Source organism: Choloepus didactylus, chromosome 1, assembly GCF_015220235.1.
Source record: "Choloepus didactylus isolate mChoDid1 chromosome 1, mChoDid1.pri, whole genome shotgun sequence".
NCBI classification, from domain to species: domain Eukaryota; kingdom Metazoa; phylum Chordata; class Mammalia; order Pilosa; family Megalonychidae; genus Choloepus; species Choloepus didactylus.
The window spans coordinates 143,390,771-143,417,398 of NC_051307.1; the positions used below are offsets into that span (position 1 = coordinate 143,390,771).

Here is a 26,628-nt window from a genome sequence, read left to right on the forward strand (position 1 = left end):
GTATTGTTGGGGCTTGAGAGAACTGGAGTCCCTCCCTTTCCGAGGCTTACACAGCAGACTTGCTCTCTCCAAATGCAGGGGTGATTGTTCCAACATATCCATGCATTGGGGAGACCGCCTTGTTCTCGGCCCCACCCTACTCAAGTATGGGACACCACCCACAGTCTCATCACAGGGGCAAAGGCTCTCCCCTCTCCGAACAGTGAGGTGGTGGCCAGTCTCTTCCCAATCTCCAGGGAATGTGTTCCACCCTCTCTGAGGCCTGGGGCACCAACACACTTTCTGAACAATGGAGCAACCAAGCTCCCTCAGTTCCCCAGGCATCTGAGAACCCTTAGGCAGCAGCACTCTTAAACTCTGGGGCATTCTTCCTTGTTTATTTGTTTTTGTTTTTGTTTTTTGTTTTTTGTTTTTTTTTTTTGGTTTGTTTGTTTGTTTTCTTCCATTATTTTTTATTGAGATCTATTCACATACCATAAAATGAATCAGTTGTTCACGGTACCATCACATAGCTGTGCAGTCAACACAATGTTTGAACATCTTCATTACTACAAAAAAAAATAAATAAATAAGAATAAAAATTAAAGTAAAAAAGAATACCCAAAACATGCCATTCCCCCAATCCCATCTATTATTCATGTAATTTTTGTCTCCATATTTCTACTCATCTGTCCATATACTGGATAAATTGAGGGTGAGCCACAGGTTTTCACAACAACACAGTCATACCATATAAGCTATATAGCTATACGATCATCTTCAAGAATCAAGGCTACTAGTTTGCAGTGCAACATTTTCAGGTATTTCCTTCTAGCTATTCCAATACACTAAAAACTAAAAAGGGATATCTATATAATGCATAAGAATAACCTCCAGAATGACTTCTTGATTCCATTTGAAATCTCTCAGACCCTGAAGTTTTAGTTTCATTTCTCTTCCCCCTTTTGGTCAAGAAGACTTTCTCAATCCTACAATGCTGGGTCAAGGCTCATTCCCAGGAGTCATGACCCACATTACCGGGAAGATTTACACCCCTGGGAGTCATATCCTATGGAGGGGGGGGGGGGCAGGCAGTTAATCTGCAGAGTTGGCTTAGAGAGAGAGGCCACATCTGAGCAACAAAAGAGGTTCTCTGGGGGTGACTCTGAGGCATAATTATAAGTAACAAGCTTGCAGTTGTAGTAACAAGTTTCATATGGGCAAGCCCCAAAATCAAGGGCTCGACCTTCTAAATTGGTAGTCCCCAATGCATGTGAGAATATCAGTAATCCCCCAGGTGGGGAAGTTTAATATTTCCACATTTTTCCCCAGTCCCTCAAGGGGGCTTTGCAAATACAGTTTTATTCTCTGCCCAGATTACTCTATGATGTACCAGGGCTTCACACTAACCTGTACAAACAAACCAGATCTCACTCCTATTCAAAATTCCATGTAATTGTTGTATTTGAACAAACTGACCATACAAGTTAAATTAGATAGTGTGCTACAGAAAATATAGATTTTCACCAAATAAAAATCTCTTCCTTTGGTCTTACACATCAGTTGAAGTTTTAAAACACTGTCAATATTGTCCTTTACCATTTAGTCTTGTTTACCTTAGTCCTAACCGAGACCATTTCATTCATCTCTGTAACTGAAGTCAGGTAAACTTTTCAGCCTCTTTAACATTTGCTGTATGGGGTAATGCTGACATTTAAAGCCACCAAATTCTGGCTCTGAGTCTCAGGTGTCACACAGATACACAAAAGTTCTAGGAACCAACCAGGTTATATACAAACAGCTCAGAATCTCAGAATTTAGAAATAACCATTACAACTCAGGAATAGATAAAACTGCTCTAAGTGCTTACAATCTAGGAAACTTTAAAATAAGTCTTCCCCTGATAACCTATGCTTTCAGATTCATTTCTCAGAGTTTGCATATTATAGTTAGGCCATATTAGCAAGGTGTTATAATGTTTGTCTTTTCATTTCTGGTTTATTTCACTCAACATACTGTTCTCAAGATCCATTCACTTAGTTGCATATACTACAATATAATCATAGCTATGTGATGCAGAAGTTCTGGTAAAATGTAATCCTATCTAAACAGTAAAGTTGTTTTTAAAACAAAAAATATTTTACATGTTTTTAAAGTGTAAATTTAATTTCATTAAAATAAATGAAATAAAAATTTCAGTTTCTTAGTCATAATAGCCATATGTCAAGAGCTTTAATAACCACGTGTGAATTGTGGCTACCATATTGAACAGTTTTTATTTCCTATTTCTCACCAATTATAATATAAAGTTTCTGCAAAATTTGAGCAATTTTCATTAAAAATTAGATTAGCTTAATGACTGTATTTCAGAACCTAAAATATAACAATTATAAATTTGGAAAGCTGTGCAAATCAAATCACTTTATTTTCATAGGATTTACATATTTGAATAGTGGGTATTCTTTTTAGGAATAAATTCTTTCACTAATATAAAGTCTTCTTGTGTTCTTCAATAAGATAAAGTCCACTAATGAAAAACTACTATATAATTTTGACTGTGTTGGAACTTTGAGACTAAAGTGTTGTTCAAGTTTGATGCTTAGAATTTTGAAGTCATCCAATCCTTTGTTTCCCTTTGCCTCAAATATATTTTAAAATGTTGCATATTCACGATCTCTGTTCCCTTTCTTGGCTTTCTGCCATTTTTTTAAAAAGCAGATTTACAAGGTACAATTTACATACAATAAAATTCATCATTTAAAAATACATAATTCAAGTTTGGAAAACATATACACTATTATAACAGCCACCAGAGTTAATCCCATCCCCAAACTTACAGCCCAAGGCAACCATTGATTTGTTTCCTGTCCTAGAAATTTTGCCTTTTCCAGATTGTCTCATAAAAGTGGAATCATGCAGTACGTATTATTTTTATCTGGTTTTGTTCACTTATCATTATGCTTTTGAGATTCACCCATGTTGTTCGCATGTATCAATAGTTGCATATTGTCTCCAGTATCAGTAGCCATTACTTTTCATTGCTGAGTAGTATTCCATTGCATAAACATTAAAAATTTTGCTTATCTTTCCATTAGGTAATGGATATTTGGATTGTTTTGCTTTTTACTACAATGACTAAAATTGATTTGAACATATTTACAAGTATTTCTGAGGATATATATTTTCATATTTTTAGAAATATGATAGTTTTATGTTTAGCTTTACAAGAAACAAATATATTTAAAAGTGTTTGTATCATTTTACTTTGCCATCAGCACTATTTGATAGTTCCAGTTACTCCAAATACTTGCCAATACATGAAATTTGCTGTTACTCAATTGTAGCCATTATGACTGTGTAATGATATTGCATTGTGGTTTGAATTTGCATTTCCCTAATGATTAACGATGTTGAGCATATTTCATGTGCTTATTTACCATTCATATATCTTCTTTAATAAAGTAGCTGCTCAACTTTTTAGCCTATTACTTCCCTTGGTTTTTGGTCTTCTTGTTATAAAGTTGAAAAGTTCTTTATATACTCTGAACAAAAGTTCTTTATCACATATATGTTTTGTGAAAATTGTCTCCCAGACTGTGACTTATCTTTTCATTCTCTATGCATTGTCTTTCAAAGAGCAAAATGTTTGACTTTTGATAAAATCCAATGTATTATTTTTATTCTATGCCTGTTGCCTTTTCTGCCCCATATCTTGGCTAAGAAATCTTTGCCAAACCAAAGGGCACAAAAATTTTTCTTCTGTGTTTTCTTCTAGAAATTTTAAGGTTTTAAGCTTTTATATTTAGGTCCATAATTCATTTCAAGCTAATTTCTGAGTATGACATGAAAAAAAGGTCAAGGTTAAGGATTTATTCATATGGATATTCAAATATTCAAGTACCATTTGTTAAAATAAACTATACTTTTGGAATTGAATTACTTTGGCATATTTGTCTCAAAAAGAATTGCCTATATGTATGGACTGATTTCTGAGCTCTCTGTTTCATCATCTATTGCAAATATCATCTTGATTATACTAGTTTTATATTGTCTTGAAATCATGCCCTGTAAGTGCTCCAAATTAGTTCCTCTGAAACAAAATATTTTATTAATATATTCCATATCCACTTTCATTTATATACACATTTTAGGATAAATGTGACAGTTTTTTAAAAAATAAAGCCTGCTGGGATCTTGATTGGAATTACGTTAAATATAGAGATAGCTTTGAGGAAAATTGGCATCTTAGTAATTTCAGATCTGGAACAATGAACATAGTACTTGTCACCATTTGTTTAACAGATGCTTACTTTCTCTAAGAATTACTTTTTTAATTCTGTGAACATGTCTTGCATATATTTTCTTAAATTTATCTCCAAGTATTCTATGTTTTTCAAGGCCATTTTCTAAATAACAGATTTATTGAGACAAAATTCACATACCAAATATTTACCTTTTTAAAGTTATTTTTTATTGAGATTGTTCACATACCATATAATTATCCAAAGATCCAAAGTGTATAATCAAGTGCCCATGGTACCATCATACAGCTGTGTATCCATCACAACAGTTAATTTTTTTTCAATTTTTAGAACATTTTCATTACTCCAGAAAAGCAATGAGGACAAAAAAAGGAAACTCAAATCCTCCCATACACCTAACTACTGTGCCTCCATTACTGATTCATAGTTTTGGTACAGTACATTTGTTACTGTTGATGAAAAAATGTTAAAATACTACTAATTGTAGTATATAGTTTGCAATAGGTATATATTTTTTCCTATATACCCCTCTATTATTAATTTCTAGTTATAGTGTCATACATTTGTTCTAGATCATGAGAGAGATTTCTAATATTTGTACAGTTAATTGTGGACATTGTCCACCACAAGATTCACTGTTTTATACATTCCTATCTATTAACCTCCAACTTCCCTTCTGGTGAAATACGTGACTCTGAGCTTACCCTTTCCTTCATCTTCACACACCTTTCAGCACAGTTAGTTATTCCCACAACATGCTACCATCACTCCTGTCCATTTCCAAATGTTCAAGTTCACCCTAGTTGAACATTCTGCTCATAGTAAGCAACCACTCCCCATTCTTTAGTCTCATTTTATATCCTGGTAATTTTTATTTCATGTCTATGAATTTACATATTATAATTAGTTCATATCAGTGAGACTCTGCAATATTTGTCCTTATGTGTCTGTCTTATTTCACTCAATATAGTGCCCTCAAGATTACTTAACAAACCTGTTTTTTAAGACAGTTTTGTTCACACACCATACATTCTGTCCTAAGTAAACAACCAATGGTTCCCTGTATTATCATGTATTTATGTATTCACCACCATCATCACCTCTATCTGTATAAGGACATTTTCATTTCTTCCACAAAGGAGGAGGAAGAGACAAAGAAGGCAGAGAGACAAAAGAAGAAGAAAAAAGAAATAGAGAAACAAAACAAAACAAGACAAAACATGACAGCTAAGAAGCAACAAAAGGAAAGATAGCATTAAACTAAAGTAGAATAAAGACTCAGACAACATCACCAATGCCAAGAGTCCCATCCCTTTCCCCTATGTCCCCCCACTATATGCATTTAGCTTTGGTGTATTGCCTTTGTACATTGATTTTATTTCTTCCCCAATCCTACCCTATTATTAACGCCTTGCAATGTTACCATTCATTTGTTCTACCTCATGTAAAAACATATTTGTACCTTTTATTACAATCATTGAGCACCCTAGGTCTCACTGAGTTATACGGTTCCAGCCTTTATCTTTCCTCTTTCCTTCTGGTGTCCCACATGCTTCTAACCTTCCTCTTTCAACCATACTCACAGTTATCTTTATTCATGGTACTTACATTGCTGTGCTACTATCTCCCAAAATTGTGTATCAAACCTCTCACTCCTGTCTTTTCCTTTGATTCTGTTGGCAGTGCTCCTTTAGTGCTTCCTGTAGAGCAGGGACCTTATTCAAAAACTCTGTCATGGTCTGTTTGTCAGAAAATATTTTAAGCTCTCCCTCATATTTGACAGATAGTTTTGCTGGATAAAAAATTCTTGGTCGGTGGTTATTGTCTTTCAGTATCTTAAATATATCACACCACTTCCTTCTTGCCTCCATGGTTTCTATTGAGAAATCCGCACATAGTCTTATCAAGCTTCCTTTGTATGTGATGGATCACTTTTCTCTTGCTGCTTTCAGGATTTTCTCTTTATCTTTGATGTTTAATAATCTGATTATTAAGTGTCTTGGCGTAGGTCTATTCAGATCTATTCTGTTTGGTGTATGCTGTGCTTCCTGAATCTGTAATTTTATGTCTTTCATAAGCAATGGGAAATTTTCATTGATTATTTCCTCTATTACTGCTTCTGCCCCTTTTCTCGTCTCTTCTCCTTCTGGGACAACAATGATACGTACATTCTTGTACTTTGTTTCGTCCTTAAGTTCCCGGAGACATTGCTCATATTTTTTCATTCTTTTCTCCATTTGCTCCTTTGCATGTAGGCTTTCAGGTGTTTTGTTCTCCAGTTCCTCAGTGTTTTCTTCTGCCTCTTGAGATCTGCTATTGTATGTTTCCATTGTCTCTTGCATCTCTTGTGTTGTGCCTTTCATTTCCATAGATTCTAACTAGTTGTTTTTTTGAACTTTTGATTTCTGCCTTATGAATGCCCAGTGTTTTCTTTATAGCCTTTATCTTTTTTGCCAAATCTTCTCTAAACTTTTTTAATTGATTTAGCATTAGTTGTTTAAATTCCTGTATCTCAGTTGAAGTGTACGTTTGTTCCTTTGACTGGGCCATAGCTTCATTTTTCTTAGTGTAGGTTGTAGTTTTCTGTTGTCTAGGCATCTGACCTCCTAGGCCACCACAATCAGGTTTTCCCAGACGAGAACAGGCTCAGGTCACAGAAGGAGGAAATATTCAGTATCTGGTTTCCCTGATGGTTTTTCTTAGAGGATTGATACACCTGTGATTTTCTGCCTGGCAGGTGCACCTGTCATCCTGTCACTGCCTGTGTAAGGGGGTGTGGCCTGTGGCTCTCCTCCCCCAGGCTTTGGGGTCTGGTTCCGGTAAGGCAGGTAGTAGAGCTGTGCCCCTCCCTTTCCTCTTGTGGAGCTATGTCCCCTCCAGAGAGGTCATCTGTATATCAGTAAGTTCTTTGTTTCTCTGACTCTGCTGGTCAAAGTGCTGCTATTTAAAAATGGCTGAGGCTTTCTTTACTGCAAAGCGCTGCAGGCTGAAAATGGCTGAGGCTTTCTCCACAGAGAGAGAACAGGACAGAAAGCGCCCAGATTCACCCATCAGCCAGAGATAGCACCGGATCCTCTGGGCTCCCCATCCTGAGACAGATATGCCCCTGTCTCTCCCAAGGTCAGTTGTCACCAAAAGCCTCTGTCTGCTTGTTGGGGATTCACTGACTGTATTGAGCAGTTAACATTAAAACCCCAGTTGGAGTGAGCTGAGGTACACTAGCTTGTTTGAGGAGTTTTGCTCTCTAGGACTGCAAGGCTTCCGTGAGGGGGTGCTTTCGGCTCTCGGAATGGGTCTGTAGTTTTACTTACAGTTTTTATGCTGTGATCTTGGGCATTCCTCCCAATTCAGGTTGGTGGATGATGACTGGACAGTCATGTTTGTCTCCCTGCAGTTATTACAGGTTATTTACTAGTTTTTTGGTCATTTATGAATTGTTCCAGGGAGGACTAACAGTCTTCCACTCCTTTCTATGCAGCCATCTTAGCTCCTCCCTCTCTCCTTTACTCTTAATAATATTTTTGTGGGAAAGTCATTTTCATTCAGCACTTTGAAGATATTATGCTTTTGTCTGGGGCTTACATTGTTGACATTGAGAAATAATTTGTATAACTGGTGCCTCTGTGAAGTTCTTCTCTTTTTGCTCTGATTGTGCTAAGATTTTCTCCATTTCCTTTTTTTTTTTTGTCTTGTGTTTCATTTTGGTTTTTGGTTGGCTACATTTTTATTTTGCTGTGTCTGTGTGTAGATTCCTTATTTATTTATTTATTTATTTATTTATTTATTTATTTATTTATTTAAAACTTTAAGAAAAATGTTGCTTGGGGTTCATGGGGATTCCTTAATCTATGGTTTAGTATATTTCAGCAGTTATGGCTGTATATTTTTAAATCCTGTTCTCTTCTTTCTCCTTCTGGGATGACATTTAAATCTCTATTGGACTTTCAAGCTGTACCTTCTGTATTTCATGTCTTCTTTTGTGTATTTTCTATCTTTTTGGTTCTCTGTGCTTCATTCTGCATAGTGATATGTGAGTCAATATGATACTGCTTTTAGTTTATAAATCATCTCTTTAGCTGCATAAAATCACTTAAACCATTCATTAAGATTTAAATTTTGATAATTTATTTTTCAGTTTCAGAAGTTTTCTTTAATTCTTTTTCAAAACTTCCATGTCATCTTTCATACCCTCTACTTTTCTGCTGAAATTTGTGATCTTGGTGTGAATTTACTGAAGAAAGTAGAATAGTTGCTTTATATTTTGTGGCTGATAATTCTAATATCAAGATTTCATGAATTATCTATTGTCTGTTGATTCTGCTTGCTTTCCTTCATTGTTTCTTGCTTACTTGTTTACCTGGGTACACTTGACTGTGTACTAGGCATTGAATGTCAAAGAAAAAAATATTTGCAGGGGTAATTTAAAGTCTACAATGAAACTTTACTCCTCTAAAGAGGATTTTTACTCATACCTGTCAAGCACACAGGAGTGTTAACCATCTACCTCACTTTAACTTAGTTCCAGGCCTGAGATTACCCCGATCATCCAGATGATGTCTAAGCAAGGCTCTAAATGCATGTGAGATCTGTTTTATATAAAGTTCATCCTGATCCTGAGAACATTTCTCTTTATGGCCCTACTTAAAATGCGGAGAAGTTTATGAGTGTTCTCATATTAGAAGGGCCCTGGAATTTGACTTCATCTCTAGCCCTGAGAGGCTTCCAAAAGCTAATTGTAGTTGAACAGTTTTCTTTTGATTAGTATTTGGCTTTAGGACAGAGAGTGTTGGCATTGTTTTTGTGTGTGGGATGTGTGTGTGTGTGTGTGTGTGTCTTTTCTTTATTTGGGACTTAGACATTTTTCAGTATCTTATTAATTATTTGATGCTTTACAAAAGATTATAAGTTATCCAGATTTTTAATTATTGGTCAGAATTAACTGGCTCACCATTAGAGAAGCCTAGATTGCATAAGAGGAAGGACTCATTATGCAACCCAGTAAAAAGAATTGATGCTTTAAAAGATTAGGCAGTTTGTCCAAGGTCACAGCTCCAGATTGTTGCAATTCCAGAAATCCATACCTCCTGATTTCTCATCCAGTATTCTATGTCCTGCATCATGAGGCTTTCTCAGAGCAAAAAGAGATGACAATGTAAAATTCAATTCTGAGAAGTAGCACGTATCTGTTCTACAAATGTTTAGAACAAATCACAGAATTTATAGCTTTCCATTGGCTAGAAAGTTAATCTAAAGTTAGAAATAGGCAAAACTTAAATTAAAAAGAGTATAACAATGAATAATGAAATCAGCAAAAACAAATATCAGCAATGTTTGCCTTATTGTGCAATGCAGAATGTATGATTCGAGTCCGTTAGTAAATTGCAGGCACTAATTTTCAAAGTCTATAAGGAATTTTTTTCCTATGGAAACTTGTTTCTAAACTATCGATGCCTGATTTATTTCTTTGGTCCGAAGCATCAAAAACAATTTAACCCATAATCTTGCAGCCTACTTATAATCATGTAGCATTTTTAACTGATAGCTTATAGGTGCCTGATCTTAGCTAAATATCATAGAAATAGAGTGAATGTTATCTGAAAATTATAATTCCTTCTGCATGTAAAAGATCTCTCTGAATCTGTTAATATTTTTTTATGGGAAATTTGATTATTCTCATAGCAAAAGTCTTCATTCCAGTTTTAGTGTACTCCACTGATAAATACTAAAATCATATGAATATTTAGTTGTAGTGTTTGCTGTTTATTGATTTCATAAATACACTCCCTAATATAACTAAACAACATGGTACTTGACTAACCACAAGGATCATGTTTAAACCAATGATCTAGAAATAAAATTTTATCATTTTATTAAAAAAGAAAAGAAACTTAGCAGGAAATAGGAAAAGAAGTACTAGGAATATAAATGTTTTCTAATATTGGTAAGTTAAGATAACAACATTTGTATTGATATTTTAGCATTTGAAATAAATATAATTAATTGTAGAATTTTTAAAAATAGAAAGAAATCTGAGGAGCATACCTGTTGAGTCACTGCTGTGGCTAAATTCCCACCAGCACTGTCTCCAGAAACATCAATTCTTTCAGGATCTACACCATATTTTTCAAGAACATTGTGCCGGTTTGAGTGTATTGTGTCCCCCAAATGCCATTATCTTTGTAGTCTTGTGTGGGGCAGAAGTTTTGGTGCTGGTTGGATTTGCTTGGAGTGTGCCCCACCCAGCTGTGGGCAATAATTTTGATGAGATGTTCCCATGGAGGTGTGGCCCCACCCATTCGGGGTGGGCCTTGATCGGTGGAGCTATATAAATGAGCTGACTCAAAGAGGAAAGAGAGTGCAGCTGGGAGTGATGTTTTGAAGAGAAGCAAGCTTGCTGGAGAGGAACGTCCTGGGAGAAAGCCGTTTTGAGGCCGGAGCTTTGGAGCAGATGCCAGCTGCCTTCCTAGCTAACAGAGGTTTTCCGGAGGCCATTGGCCATCCTCTGGTGAGGGTACCCGATTGCTGATGTGTTGCCTTGGACGCTTTGTGGCCTTAAGACTGTAACTGTGTAGCGAAATAAATCCCCGTTTTATAAAAGCCAATCCATCTCTGGTGTTTTGCATTCTGCAGCATTAGCAAACTAGAACAGATTTTGGTACCAGAGAAGTGGGGTGCTTTTGCTGCTGTGTTTGCAAATACCAAACATGTTGGAACGGCTTTTCAAATGGATAAGGGGAAGACTCTGGAAATATTGTGAGGAGCTTGATAGAAAAGGCCAAAACTGCTTTAAAGAGACTGTTTGTGGAAATATGGACTCTAAAGATACTTCTGATGAGGACTTGAGCAGAAATGATGAATGTGTTGTTGCAAACTGGAAGAAAGGTGATCCTTGTTTTAAAGTGGCACAAAATTTGGCAAAATTGAGTCCTGGTCTCAGATGGAAGGAAGAATCTGGAAGCAACAACCTGGAATACTTAGCTGAGGAGATCTCCAGACTACATGTGGAGGACATATCCTGGCTTCTCCTTGCAGCTTATAGTAAAATGCGAGCAGAGAGAGATAAACTTAGAACTGAACTCTTGGGTTCAAAGAAACCAGAAGTCAATGGCTTGGAAAATTACAGGCTTCCAGGGGGTGGAATCCCAGAAGCTACAGCCCAACGTGAGGATGTAACCAAACATGGAATCCAGCTGCCATTTCAGTACAAGCCAAGATTAGAGATGGAATTATCCAGAAAGGATTTGTGGAAACTCCTGTTGTCTGATGGCTTTGACCCCTGCATGCTTCATGCAAAGCCAACAGAATTTTTGCGAGATCTTTATAGACGGAGCCATTGCCGTTCTGGACTGGAGGAGACAGACAAGGAACAAACTGAAGGAAAAATTTCTTCAAAGACAGAGCCATGGAGGTTGAGGTCTGGAGTCAAGAGGTCTCGGGCTGGGAGAGCGGAGCAGCCCACATGCATGGAAAGGGTGAGTTTGCCCTGGAGGTCGAGGGCGGGCCTTCCGCCTCGATGCTCTGGAAGAGTTTTGCCACCTCAGGTCCCAAAGAGGTTGGAGCACATTCCCAGGGAATTGGGGAGAGCCTGGCTGCCACCACACTGTTCTGAAGGGGTTGAGCGTGTGCCCCGGAGATGGAAGGGAATCCGGGAGCTGCCCCGATGTTTGAGGAGGGTGGGGCCGAGAAGGTGGTCTTCCCAATGTGTGGGTATTTTGGAGTACTCACCTAAGCGTTTGGAGAGGAAAGGGCTGCCGAAAAGGCCCTTAGGAAGGGTTAGGCTCCCACTCTCTCAAGCCCCAAGGATGCAACGTTGTTCTGTTAATGACTCTCAGACCTTGAAATCTAATGGAGTTTGTCCTGCAGGTTTTAGGAACTGTTTTGCTCCTGTTAACCCTGTTTTCCTTACTGTTTCTCCTTATGGCAATGGAAATGTTTATCCTATGAATGTCTCTCCTTTATATATTGGAAGCACATAACTTGTTCTAGGTTCACAGATCCACAGCTAAAGGAAAATTATGCCTTAGGACTGACCACGTCTAAATTGATTTTGATGGGATTTTGTACTTAACTTTTGTTACTGAAATGATTTAAGTTTTTGTGATGTTGTGATGAAATGAATGTATATTGTATTTGGAAAGATAATGTCATTTTGGGTTCCAGGGGGTGGAATGTGCCGGTTTGAGTGTATTGTGTCCCCCAAATGCCATTATCTTTGTAGTCTTGTGTGGGGCAGAAGTTTTGGTGCTGGTTGGATTTGCTTGGAGTGTGCCCCACCCAGCTGTGGGCAATAATTTTGATGAGATGTTCCCATGGAGGTGTGGCCCCACCCATTCGGGGTGGGCCTTGATCGGTGGAGCTATATAAATGAGCTGACTCAAAGAGGAAAGAGAGTGCAGCTGGGAGTGATGTTTTGAAGAGAAGCAAGCTTGCTGGAGAGGAACGTCCTGGGAGAAAGCCGTTTTGAGGCCGGAGCTTTGGAGCAGATGCCAGCTGCCTTCCTAGCTAACAGAGGTTTTCCGGAGGCCATTGGCCATCCTCTGGTGAGGGTACCCGATTGCTGATGTGTTGCCTTGGACGCTTTGTGGCCTTAAGACTGTAACTGTGTAGCGAAATAAATCCCCGTTTTATAAAAGCCAATCCATCTCTGGTGTTTTGCATTCTGCAGCATTAGCAAACTAGGACAAACATCTTGGCACAAGAACCACCTTAGTGCATTATACACATCTTTAAATTGAATAGGAAAATGGTACTTGGGTGCTAGTCTGTAGCTGAAGGCAGAATAACAATATTTTTAAAGTCAATTATTTTTAATAGAAAAAAATACATGTTTATATTTACATGTGTGTGGGTATGTGTGTCTGTGTGTGCTCCAACTCTAAAATCAAAGGTAAAATTTGTTTTCAGCACATCTGATCTTTTGGGTCATTATGAATTAAAAAAGAGACTTCTTCCTTATGATGATGCATGATATACAAGCTATTCTTACCCAGTCAATTTCATTTGGGACACTCCTGGCATTAACAAGCAATGACCACAAAAGCTGGAACACCTTACTATATAACATATCTGACATAAAACCAAACAAACTGACAATGCTCTTACTTAGTTGATATGACAACAGCATCAAGTCTATCAGCTGTCCGTCTTGACAGCAGGTCATAAATAAAAAAAAGCTGAAACAAAAGGAAGAAAAATCAGAAAATTAACGAGGACAGGTGAATTGATGGATGTTGCCTTCTGCAGAAAGCCTATTACTGAACTTTGTTCCTAATTGAAATGTTCTAGGAAAAAATATTTCTAAGATTCATCTTAGCTATAAAACATGTATTCTTCAAGTCAGTGATCCTTATACATGTGCATGGTAAATATTACCTTGTGATGTTTCTAAAATAATGTGCTGAATATTCTTAAAATGCCAAATATACATTAAGTTTTATGAGGGAAAAAAACCTTTTTCATAAAAAGGGAAGCTTATATTTTTGTATTAGAATATAGGTTTTCATGTTTTTCTTTAACATTAAAATAGGAAGCAGCAGGTAAATATTTGTTTTGGGGCATCTAAAAATTTGGTTCCTTTGTATTAGTAAATATATTCTCATTCTTCAAGGATAATTCAATGGAAAAGTTTGCAAAGCAGTGCTTTGGAGAGTGGAGAGTCATAGAAAACCAAGTGAGAAATGGCATAACTGGATTGTGTGCTAGAAGCATTAGTTCAATGTCAGCGAATGACTTTGCTGTTTGAATTTGTTGAAAATGATTTACAGTACTGCCCACATTTACTGCTCCAATGCACATTCCCAACCTACATCAATATCCATCAATACCTCTTTTCCTCCTCCTGTGTTTTGCCAATCCTTTCCCCATGTGTAGAACCCAACTCCCTTCGGGTCAAAAACTCTCCATTCCATCCTCTATTCCCCAAACATTTCTCCAATGTACCTCTATTTACTTCCATCTTTATCTTCAATGTATAAACATGTTCATAGATCTCCCATATATAAAATAAAATAACTTTATTCTTTGTTCCTTTTCCATCTAACACCTTCTTTCTCATTTCCTTCAAATCTAAGCTTATTAAACCAATGGAGTCACCACCTGCATGTCCTCATTTCTCATCCATTGTTTAAATAGTGGCTCATTTCATTTGGGTTTTCACTGCCACATTTCACCAAATCTGCAATTAATATGATTAATAATAAATTTCTAAGTTGACAAAACACTCCCCTAATTTTACTGATGGTTTGTTACAGCTTTTGGTATTGACTATTCCGTTTCAGAAAGAGATTTAAAATAATTCCTTTAAACTAACAAAGCTTCAAAGAAATGAATTTCAGACAGATGAAGTGTTTCATTATCTGTGATAATGTTTAACGTAGATGCCTTGATATGCTGGAGTCAACAAGTTTACAAAATGTATGGCATATGATAAACTAAATTTTTCAACAAGGGGCACACACCAGAACTCCCCAAACACCAGCCACCACTGTGAATATAAAATAAGCCCCCTCATAGGACTTCTGACTTTCACTTTGGCACATAAACACGGACAGGAATGTTGCTGAAAGTTGTCTCCATTATAGTGACATTTTCATCAGATGTGAGTGGGACTTCTTGAAAGCTCATAAAGAACCTAACAATGCTCATGAAATGGTCAATTCCAAATAGTTCTGCAAAACCAAATTATAAACATCAAACATCATAGTTGTTTATGGACATAGAAGTATGCAGAATCCTTCTACCCACGATACTTCTACATAACACTTCTACAACACTTCCCCCAATGGTCCTGTGCCCTATTCTCATGGGTGAATCCAAATGATGCAATCAGAAATATTGGCGATTCACATGCATTTCCAAAATAGTTACTGCAGGTAAAAAAAGGATATTTAAAGAATTACTCCATGCTAGATACTTTCAATATGATGATAAACAAGAAAAGTTCTCTACTCGAAAGAAGCTCAAACAGGAGAGATGGACACATAAGTAGTTATTAAAAAGCATAATCACATTCTCACAGACATGCACAAAAAACTTTGCCAGTGGTCAATGGTGAGGTAAACTAGTGACCTAGTCATGAGTAATGGGAAGGAATTTTCAAATGATAATCTTGATATGCGTATCGAAAGGAGAATAGAGTTTGTTCAAACAAATGAAGAAGGAAATTTTTTGAGGCCAAAAGGACAGCTGCCAGGAGTCTCCTATTGCAATCAGAGAAATAAATAAAGCTATAAAGCTATAAAGCCAGTCTGCACAGGGAAGCTTGAAAGTTAAAGGGTCTTAAGAGGGGTTATGAGTCAGATCATGAAGTGCCTATAATGATGGGAATCCAAGAATCAAAAGATTTGTTTCCCAAGTTTAAATTAGAAACACATGGAATCAGTTAAACATCTGGGCTATCCTCATTCCCATTATATGAGATTAAATAAGTACAAAAGGAATAAACAAAATTGTCTAAAAAAAATATGGAATCATCACCTCCCTGTTTCTGAAAGGGAAGTACATTTCCCAAAACTCTTTGCCAGTGTGATTACAGATTAAATTCTGCCACAAAGAGACACTCTTAGAAGATTTAGGGGGCAAAAAAAAGAAGGAAAAGCTATTATTTTTGCTGGGCCCCTAGCGGCACTCCTAATGGACATTGACAAACATGTGGCTTTCCATTCTTCTGGTTGCCTTCCTGAGAATGACCACTTCGGTGATGCAGGCAGCTGGAATTCTTGATGGCTTCCCTTCACTCACTCAGCCTCAGGATTGTGTATCTAGAAGTCCCTGTACTTAATTTATTCCCATTGATACTTACAGTAACATCTATGTTCTGACAAATCTATGACTGAGAATATTGTCTGGAAGGAGTTCTCAGACAAGAGGCCATTGAAGACACGTGCTGGAATTTAATATCTGATCTGGTTAGATTTAAAGACTGTAAAGACTTCATTACCAATGTAAAATAAGACGAGGTAAACGCACAGAATGCAGTAGTAAAACAGTCATTCAATTTAACACCAGTAGAGGTGCATATTGACAGTTTGGAGAGATGAAGTATCTGTCTCAACAAAATATTATGGTGAAAATGATGATGAGTTCAGGTACTGACTGCACTTGAAAGTTTACAGAAAGAAAAATTATGTTACCAGGGCTTTAGTTTTTACACTCAAATCATGAGTCAGAAAAGCAGATACCTTCTAAAACTGCCCTGCAAGAAATTTCCTATCACTTACACTTCTGCCTGAAAATAGAACCAAAGTTTAATATTGTAACTGTGGAATTGCAATGCAAGGTGAATCCACAGTCCTGCCAGGTGTCTTAATTGAAAGTTAAAGTTTGGTCTAGCTTTCATATCTAAGTGATTTCTGTGTATTGGATTAGAAACCTTTGTACTGATTCAGATGTATCTGTACACCCTGAACTCCCCAATCCTGCCAAGCCTCCCATGCCAGAAGTAACAGCAACTTATTTTAATAGTCAATACTTCGAATGAAAGTTAGATGCCAGAATTTCCCAGGTATTGTAGAGGAAGAAGTTTAAAGGCTTAGGGAAATAGTAATAATGAAGCGAATTTATTATTGCAACCCATGACCTATCCCTTCACTGTGTATCTCAGGAAAGTCCAGAGGATGCTCTCTTTGCCAAGATATTGAGAAATATATTATACATGGTGAGTGGAATCACAAGATCTTATTAAAATCCCTGTAGTGGCAGTAATCTGCTGTCCAGCTGTGACAGTGGAAGACACTGTCATTGAAACTGGTCTTCTGATTTCAGTGGGGGTGGTGAGGTTGAGTAGCAGTGGCTAATTACCAGATACAAGGTGGATATGGTTACTGAAATGAGCAGCAGTGGTAAAACAGTAATCTCAGAGATCTCTAGCAGTGCCAAAGTGATCCTGATGTTAGGATGGGCAATTGAATAAGTGATGTAATCTATTTTAAGTCATGAACTCCTGGAACGAATGGGAGCAGGGTTGCCCTGAGGGAGGCCAATGCAACACTGCCACAAATATGTAGTATAAATGTGCCTTCTAGCATTCCCAAAGGGAGCCAAGACCTTTGGCCTGGATGAATTTATCTTGGGAAAAGGGAAATACATAGTCTTTGTGTGTGCATGTGTGGGAGGGTGGGGATGGAGATTACACGACACTGGTCCTGAAGTAACAGATATTAATTCCTGTAGAACCCAAAGCTACTGTGGTCCACCAGAGAGAGTGGGGGGTTAAGGATTTCAGGTGAGAAATGGTGTTTTAGTCCCAGTGGGTCTGAAAATCTATGCCGTTTATTTCCCCAGTTTCTCTCCACGCATAGCTGAAATAAATATATTTGGCAATTGACAATAATCTGACATTGGATCCTTGTTCCATCAATTGGGAGATATTACAGAGGCAAGAGCCAAGTAGAAACACCTGAAACTGCGCCTCCCTACTAAAAAAGTAAAAGAAAAGCCATAGTGCATTCGAGGGAATCATAAAGATTAATGTCACAATCAAAGAGTTGAATAATTCAGAGGTGGTGAACTGTTTTGCTCTCAAAGGGTGTAACTACCATATGACCTGTAAAGAGGACAGATGAATGTTTGAGAAAGACATGTGAATTATCCTAAACTCCAGATTCACCAAAACAGGGATGCTATTCTCATAATGGGTCTTCTGAATTTAGAGACTCTCGCAAACCCAACGCAGATACCTGTAATCTTCTGTAAATTCTCCACTTAGGGTTACTCTTGGATGCTGATTAGCCATTCTCTGCTAGTTAGAGACATGACTTAATATATGCAGCTCCTACCATTTCTCTCTACATGTTTATGTCCCTGTCTCCACTTTCTTGGTAGAATTTCCTTTCAACAGTCACTTGCCCCACACAATGTGTGTATAGTTTCTGATAATTCCTGGATAGCCCAAGTTCGTTGTATTCTGAACCCAGTTTAATATCTGTTGCAAAAGACCTCCTTCCCAGTATTCTTCCTGCTGCTTTCTGATTCTCTGACTCTGGAACTTTTATTCCTTTTCTATACCAGAAAAAAATGGACTCCATCATTGAACTGCCCCAAAACTGACACTACTTAACTGCTTTGTTGCATCTGCCTTTGCCCATATCTATACCAAAAGTTTTCCCTCAGAAAGGAAAGGGTTTTTAGGAACCAGTAAAAAATTATTCATCAAAGCCCCTAAACTCATGCTATCTACTGAACCTCTTTTTGAGAGAAATATGTATCATATTTCTCTCGGAAATTGTTGGGAAATTGTCGGGACTCGACATTCAATTTTTTACATGCCCACATGGCTGCCAAAAGGAGGTGCCACAATTAGGTACATAAAATCTATGAAAGTTTAACTCCCAATCTGATTAGAAACATTTTGCAAATCTGTGTGTGCTCTTGACGTGTGTGTCATTAACATTTTTTCCCTTCTTTCACTTATTATCCCAGGGTAAAGAGCTTTGTGTTTGTTAATGAGCTGGTGGAGCCAGTGGAACGTGTAAATCACTTGAAAAGCCATGGTGTCTATCGGGTTCAATCAATAATAGTTTTGTTTATATGTATTTACTTTATTGAACAGGCTTATCAAAGTCAGCAGATGAGGTTGCAGGGGTGTTTAGTGTTGATGCAATGCCACACAGCAGTGGTTTCCTTTCTTTTAAGTCAGCTGCTGTTGGACATATTCATCACAGTTTCTCATGTGCAGCTCAGAATCTATAAGGATCCCTTTACCCACGTCCAGCTATTTTAAACTGTCTGGTTCTGCAGGTCCAGGCCCCAGTCTGTGACCTAGGCCCCCAAGTGACAACTTTTCTCCAGCTACAGAAAGTTTTGTGTTTTCAGACTGTGTACAGACTATAGGCACTACAATATAAACCAATGAGGAAGTCACCAGAGGTAACACCATAATAAGAAACACAGAATGGTTAAGTAATTGGAAATACCGTACACCCATTCCACAGAGTGAAGTGGTAGAAAAGGCAGAAAGCGATAGAAGGTCTAGGATCCCCATTACTCCCTTGATTTATAGTAGTAAAGTACAAGTTTGAAAGTGGGAGAAAAACTGGCATCAAGGAAATAAATCATCATTAAAATAACCACACCTTTACATTTCAACTATTATAAAATTTATCATATTATTTTTAGTTTTGGGTCAACGTGAACATGTTTCTTTTTTTTATAGACTTCTAACTAAATTCACGCTCTTTCCTACATAAGCTCAGTGCCTGCAACCTGCCTGGTTTTGCAAGGAGAAGATACAGTGAAGTTACATTTAGCCTAAGCCTTTATTGTCTGAGCAGAGTCCTCTCTAAGAGCACTGTTAACAGAAATCTTGGACTCCTGTGGGAAGAAACCCAAGCAGAGTCTGGTAGCAAGAAGTCTCTGCAGGGATTCCCTTTCAGACAGCCTCAATGGAGACCCTGAAGTGCAAGTTCTTTTGGCAGAGATGGGGTCAACAATGCAGGTGAATGTGATGTAACTTAGAATATACTGAATTTTTCACCATATACAAAGTACAGTGTTAGAAAACATGGTTGATTGCAGGGTGTCTGTGATAGAGTTTCTACTCTTCATGTACTTACTGTTTATGAATATTCACATAAATAAGCTCTAATACAAGGCAAATGAGTAAAGACCTTATATAGTTGCTCCGAGAGGAGGCAGAGGGGGATCAATTAATGAACAAGGAGGTTTCTTATGAATGTTGTATGTGATATTATAGTCTGCCAGATCTTAAAAACTGTGAAGTTCTAAAACTTTTCAGTTTAGTGGGAAAGGCAAGAACAATTTCATCAAAGGCCTAAAGAAAAGGAATTCCACTGGTGTTTACAAAAACCATTTTAGCCAGAAGCTAACTTTCTCGTGTTATTTGGTTAAAATTACCCCTGAAGTCCTATTGAAACTACATTGAGGGGAATTGTTTTCAGAACACAGTTGTTCATTCTTTCTTTATAAGTTTATTAACATATGGCTTAATATGTTCTAAATAGTCAACAATGAAATGATCAAAGGGATTATTTAAAAAAATAGAAAATGAAAAAACATTGTGGGGTATTGAGATATAATCAGGTAGTTAACAAAGATAATAATCTATTCATAATTTTCTAATTCATATATTTAAAGACCATTCCTACTTATTATTCTGTGTTGTTCAGCCTAACACTGTCCCAGACTAATGTGAAACAAAACCAATATTGTTATTATGTGGACATATATTCAGGAGTTGTTATTAGATTTTTCTGAAATTAACAATGTAGTTATAGCTAAAAGAATTTTTCAAAAACATCAAGCAATCATCTAACTATACACTATATATTTATATGTGTATGTATATGTATAGGTACAGATATTAACAGCTTCATAATGTATACATTCACTTATATATAATGTACTAGCTTTATTTATACTGATTTATGTATCTTATTTTTATTCATATTGAATATATGTCCAAATCTGTATTCCTATGCATACCCATATCCATGTCTATTTCTATGTCTCTCTCTTTATAAAATTCAGGTGTTTTTCTACAAATTCCACTTAGTCACAATTTTCAGTATTTATTTTTTGTAATATTGTTGAAGTTCAACTAGGAAAAATTTCCATATTATTATATCAGGCAGTAAAATCAGAAACATCCAGTGATTACACAGGCCTTTTTATGGAGATAGATCTATATAACAACTATATTTATTGAGTCTTAAATCTTTGCCAGGTACTGTGCTTTCCACCAATATACCTATTTAATTCACACTAGAACCTGGGAAGTAATCATATGTTCCCAGGTTTTCAGATAAGTATATTGAAGTGGGAAGAGTTAAGAGAGCTGTCCATGTCCACACAGCCAATAAGTGCTGGTGCGTGGAGCTCAAGTCAGTTTTCAATCTGGAGACGGTAGCCACTACTGACTAGGCAATTTGGTGCCCTAAACAGACATTGTTATGAAAGGCCCAGAGAAGAGAGATGACGTCATGAGGACACAGTAGTCAATGGTGTCTCAGAATTAGTAGGACTTTCATGGGTGTGAGAAACTGATTAGAAACCTGACTCCAAGGTCTGTCTGTACCCAGCCAGGGTCCAGTAGAATGGTATTGTCTCCCATGCTAATCCATATTTCCCGTCCCATTCATGCACATACTACTTCTGGATAGACGTTCAAATGGAACTCTTCATTACCGATGACCAGAAGTTGATCCCAACAGATTTCAGGAGTTAGACTGCCAAAAATCACACACCTTCAAAAAATGACTGCCCTAAAGTTAACAATTGCAATCAACAGCAGTTTATTTTATCCACTGACTTCCATTTATCTTCATCACTAATTTATTAAGTTTAAATTACCATTAAATATCTTATGTTCAAATTGATTGGTAAAGCACCAGATGACCATGAATTCAAACAAGAAGTTGTGTTTTGTTTTGTTTTGTTTTTCTTTTTTGGAGGGGGTTGGAAGTGGGGAAAAAGTGGCTATTTTCTCAAGGGATTATGGGCCTTACAGAGTTTTCGAAAAAAGTATCATATTTATGTTAATTTGATGTACTTCAACAAATAAATTAGATTTATTTTATTAAAAAATAAGCAAAAGCTATTAGTTCCTATAAATCTACACTTTCTTTCTGCAAGAAACCACACAAAGCAAAACAGAGAACAAACAATGACCACAACAGAAACTCTGTTTCTTCTAAGAAGAAATAGAGAGTCACATAAAACCCATGAACTATAAATTGTGTGGAGGACTGGACCAAAGAAACTGGAACAAGTAGATATTCTAAAGAAATCCTTGATTTTAGGGCAGTATGAAAGGCAAGAAGGTAGAGTAGAGGTCTCCAAAAGTGGCAGATAGTAGAAAAAGGCAAAAATATTTAATCTGAGAAGAAAAGATCCTCATCAATTAAAAACTTCCCACAGGAGAACCTAAGATGGCAGCTAGGAGAGACAGGACAAAAAAACACCTCAATGAAAAATACTAGATAAAAGACAGAAAGTGACCCAGAACACCAGTTTCAGTGATGCACCAGCTGAACAAGGTCTGCTAAATCCACAGGGACCGTGTACTTGGTGAAATCAGGAGTCTGCATTCTGAAACGAGTGAGTAAGCCAGCTGAATATACAGCAGCTACACTGCAGTGTGGGGAAACTGTGGGTTGGCATTTGGAGGCAGACAAGTTCTTTTTTGAAAAAAACCAAAAGTGGCTACAGATACGGCAGCGAGAACCACACAGTGAACTGCTGCAGGAACAGGCTGTGCCAATGCCTCAATATCTGGCATGGAAGATAGACTTTCATGCACCCACTGCTAATTTTCTCAGAGCGAGGCAGGCAGAGATGAGCCAAAAGGGGAAAATAACAACGACCCTTGCAGCCATCTTCCCAGTGGGCTGGGAACGCTCCTGCCCAGCACAGGAACCACAGCCCAGAGCTGCGCCAAAAAACCAAATGTGACAGGAAGTGTTTCCAGCAACATACACACACGCCACAATATCAGGTTGTGGACAATAGCCTTTTGTGCACCCACAGCTAATTGTCCCAGAGCTGGGAAGGTGGAGCTGTGCTAAAAGGGGGAAATTAACACTCCCTATACAGCCATCTTTACAGCAGGCTGGGAACACACCTACATGGCCCGGCGGCCCAGAACTTCCCTTAAGGGATGGCATACACTTGTGATGTAGCACTACCTTCCCTCAGCAGAGGCCCTAGAAGGGCACAGCTTGGAAGTGGGATCCACTTGGAAATCCCAGGGAACATACGCCAATACCAAGGACTTGTGAGTCAGCAGCAGAGACAATCTGTGAAGAGACTGAAATGAAGTTATAGACTCTTGAAACAGCCTTAAATCTCCAGGAACACCTGGGAGGTTTGATTATTAAAGCTGCCCTGCCTCCCTAACTGCTCAGACACACGCCCCACAACACACCCAAACTTGGTGCACCAACTGAACCCCACAAGAATCAGACCCCCACACACCACAAATGCAAAGTTGGGGAGAACTGACTTGAGGGGAATAGGTGACTCACGGATGCCATCTGTTGGTTAGTTAGAGAAAGTGTACACCACCAACCTGTAGATCCGACAAATTAGAGATTAGGTTTTCAATAATCTTACATATCCTAAAAGAACCCTATCAATTAAAGCAAATGCCAAGAGGCCAAAAAAAAAAAAAAAAAAAAAAAAACACAGAAAATTTTAAAGCATATGAAAAAAACAGATGATATGGATAACCCAAACCCAAACACCCAAATCAAAAGATCAGGGGAGACACAGTACTTGGAGCAATTAATCAAAGAACTAAAGACAAACAATGAGAGCATGGCACAGGATGTAAAGGAGATGAAGAAGAGCATGGCACAGGATATAAAGGACATGAAGAAGACCCTAGAAGAGCATAAAGAAGAAATTGCAAGAGTAAATAAAAAAATAGATGATCTTATGGAAATAAAAGAAACTTTGACAAAATTAAAAAGATTCTGGATACTCATAGTACAAGACTAGAGGAGGCTGAACAACAAATCAGCAACCTTGAGGGCCACAGAATGGAAAATGAAAGAACAAAAGAAAGAATGGGGAAAAAAATTAAAAAAAAATGAAATGAATCTCAGAGATATGATAGATAAAATAAAACATCCAAATATAAGACTCATTGGTGTCCCAGAAGGGGAAGAGAAGGGTAAAGGTCTAGAAAGAATATTCAAAAAAATTGTTGGGGAAAACTTCCCCAACCTTCTACACAATATGAATACACAAAGCATAAATGCCCAGAGAACTCCAAATAGAATAAATCCAAATAAACCCACTCCAAGATATATTCTGATCACACTGTCAAATACTGAAGAGAAGGAGCAAGTTCTGAAAGCAGCAAGAGAAAAGCAATTCACCACATACAAAGGAAACAACATAAGACTAAGTAGTGACTACTCAGAGGCCACCATGGAGGTGAGAAGGCAGTGGTATGACATATTTAAAATTCTGAGAGAGAAAAATTCCAAACAAGAACACTTTATCCAGCAAAGCTCTCCTTCAAATTTGAGGGAGAGCTTAAATTTTTCACAAACATACAAATGCTGAGAGATTTTGCTAATAAAAGACCTGCCCTAGTTCAGATACTAAAGGGAGCCTTACTGACAAAGAAACAGAGAAAGGAGAGAGAGAGATGGAGAAAGGTTCAGTACTAAAGAGATTCAATATTGGTTCATTAAAGGACAATAAGAGAGAGAGGGAAAAAATATATCCGATAAACATAAACCAAAGGATGGGACGGCTGATTCAAGAAATGCCTTCATAGTAATAAATGGATTAAACTCCCCATTTAAAAGATATGGATTGACAGAATGGATGAAAAAATATGAACCATCAATATGTTGCATACAAGAGACTCATCTTAGACACAGGGACACAAAGAAATTGAAAGTGAAAGGATGGAAAAAATATTTCATGCAAGCTACAGCCAAAAGAAAGCAGGAGTAGCAATATTAATCTCAGATAAATAGGCTTTCAATGCAAGGATGTTATGAGAGACAAAGAAGGCCACTACATACTAATAAAAGGGGCAATTCAACAAGAAGAAATAACAATTATAAATGCTTATGCACCCAATCATGGTGCCACAAAATACATGAGACAAACACTGGCAAAACTAAAGAAAGCAATGGACGTTTCCACAATAATTGTGGGAGACTTCAACGCATCACTCTCTCCTATAGATAGATCAACCAGACAGAAGACCAATCAGGAAACTGAAAACCTAAACAATCTGATAAATGAATTGCATTTAACAGATGTATATAGAGCATTACATCCCAAATCACCAGGATACACATTCTTCTCTAGTGCTCACGGAACTGTCTCCAGAATAGATCATATGCTAGGACATAAAACAAGCCTCAATAAAATTAAAAAAAAAATGAAATTATTCAAAGCACAGTCTCTGACCACAATGGAATACAATTAGAAGTCAATAACCATCAGAGACTTAGAAAATTCACAAACACCTGGAGGTTAAACACCACATTACTAAAATAATGGTTTATAATGTACACTGTAGGGGAACTAGCAATAGAGAGCAATTAATGAAGGGGGAACGATAACCCAATAAGAACAGATAAGCTATCATGGGTAAATTTAACATTCTGGGAATGCCCAGGAATGACTATGGTCTGTTAATTTCTGATGGGTATGGTAGGAACAAGTTCACAGAAATGTTGCTAAATTAGATTATTTTCTTGGGGTAGAGTAAGAACATGTTGGACTCCCTTGTTATGGTTTGTTTGCAATGTTCTTTTATTGTATGTTTTTTAAAATTTTTTTTTGATATAGTTGATTTAAAAAAAAAGTCAATTAAAAAAAAAAAGCAATGAAAAAAATATGCAGAGCCCCCTTGAGGAGCTGGTGGAGAATGAAGGGGTGTTGGGCTCCCACACCTCATTGTTGCTGATGTGCTCATAGACATAGGGGACTGGTGGTTTCATGGGCTGAGCCCTCCACCACAGGACTTACCCTTGGGAAGACTGTTGCTGCAAAGGAGAGGCTAGGCCTCCCTAAAATTATGCCTAAGAGCCTCCTTCTGATTGCCTCTTTGTTGCTCAGATGTGGTCCTCTCTCTCTAGCTAAGCCAACTTGGCAGGTGAAATCGCTGCCCTCCCCCAACATGGGATCTGACACTCAGGGGAGTGAATCCCCCTGGCAATGTAGAATATGACTCCCTGGGAGGAATCTAGACCCAGCATCATGGGATGGAGAACATCTTCTTGACCAAAAGAGGGAAGTGAAAGGAAATGAAATAAGGTTCAGTGGCAGAGAGATTTCAAAAGGAGCAGAAAGGTCACTCTGGTGGGCACTGTTATGCACAATATAGACAACCCTTTTTAGGTTCTAATGAATTGGAATAGCTAGCAGTAAATACCTGAAACTATCAAACTACAACCCAGAATCCATGAGTCTTGAAGACGATTGTATAAAAATGTAGCTTATGAGGGGTGACAATGTGATTGGGAAAGCCATATGGACCACACTCTCCTTTGTCTTATTTATGGATGGATGAGTAGAAAAATGGGGGAAGGAAAAAGAAAAAGGCACCCAGTGTACTTTTTTACTTTAATTGCTCTTTTTCACTTTAATTTTTATTCTTCTTATTTTTGTGTGTGTGGTAATGAAAATGTCAAAAATTAATTTTGGTGATGAATGCACAATGATACTGTAAACAATTGAATGTCTGCTTTCTTTTGTATGACTGCATGGTATGTGAATATTTCTCAATAAATATGAATTTTAAAGAAACAGAAAACAAAAAAACAAAAATCTTCCCCCAAACAAGCTGACGTATAACAAGGTTTGATTAGGAGAAGTAGCTAAACGAACTCAGAAATTATCAGGAGAGTTCAGAAGTAACAGATCTCAGGAGAACCCAATTCTAAAACAGAGGGATAAC

At 37.5% G+C, this 26,628-nt stretch overlaps 3 protein-coding genes across 3 annotated transcripts in view; all 3 read right to left on the bottom strand.

Annotated features, from left to right (window-relative positions):
* Positions 1-9,328, bottom strand: part of LOC119539162 (arylacetamide deacetylase-like) — a 44,285-nt gene extending 34,957 nt beyond the window's left edge. Inside the window, exons 1-2 of the mRNA XM_037842421.1 lie at positions 9,190-9,328; positions 475-548 (exon numbers count right to left, since the gene is read on the bottom strand). Coding sequence (XP_037698349.1) covers positions 475-477 — 3 coding nt within the window. The 5' untranslated portion in view covers positions 478-548; positions 9,190-9,328. The remainder of the gene's footprint in view (positions 1-474; positions 549-9,189) is intronic.
* Positions 1-26,628, bottom strand: part of SUCNR1 (succinate receptor 1) — a 116,418-nt gene that overhangs the window by 82,017 nt on the left and 7,773 nt on the right. The gene's annotated exons all lie outside the window — the stretch shown is intronic.
* Positions 9,233-14,909, bottom strand: LOC119539186 (arylacetamide deacetylase-like). Its single transcript, XM_037842459.1, has 5 exons — positions 14,699-14,909; positions 13,344-13,414; positions 12,928-13,009; positions 10,284-10,373; positions 9,233-9,365 (listed from the first exon to the last, which is right to left on the bottom strand). The coding sequence occupies exons 1-5, from the start codon at positions 14,777-14,779 to the stop codon at positions 9,285-9,287; spliced, it is 405 nt and encodes a 134-aa protein (XP_037698387.1). The 5' UTR covers positions 14,780-14,909; the 3' UTR covers positions 9,233-9,284.

What these genes read in the sequence shown, in the direction of transcription:
- LOC119539186 (XM_037842459.1), bottom strand. Translation starts at nt 14,779, where the DNA reads ATGTGCCAAAGTGAAAGTCAGAAGTCCTATGAGGGGGCTTATTTTATA. An exon ending in GGTGGTTCTTGTGCCAAGAT is followed by an intron (nt 10,374 to 12,927) that starts GTTTGTCCTAGT and finishes AACCGGCACAAT; the next exon opens with GTTCTTGAAAAATATGGTGT. An exon ending in CCACAGCAGTGACTCAACAG is followed by an intron (nt 9,366 to 10,283) that starts GTATGCTCCTCA and finishes GCTCTGAGAAAG; the next exon opens with CCTCATGATGCAGGACATAG.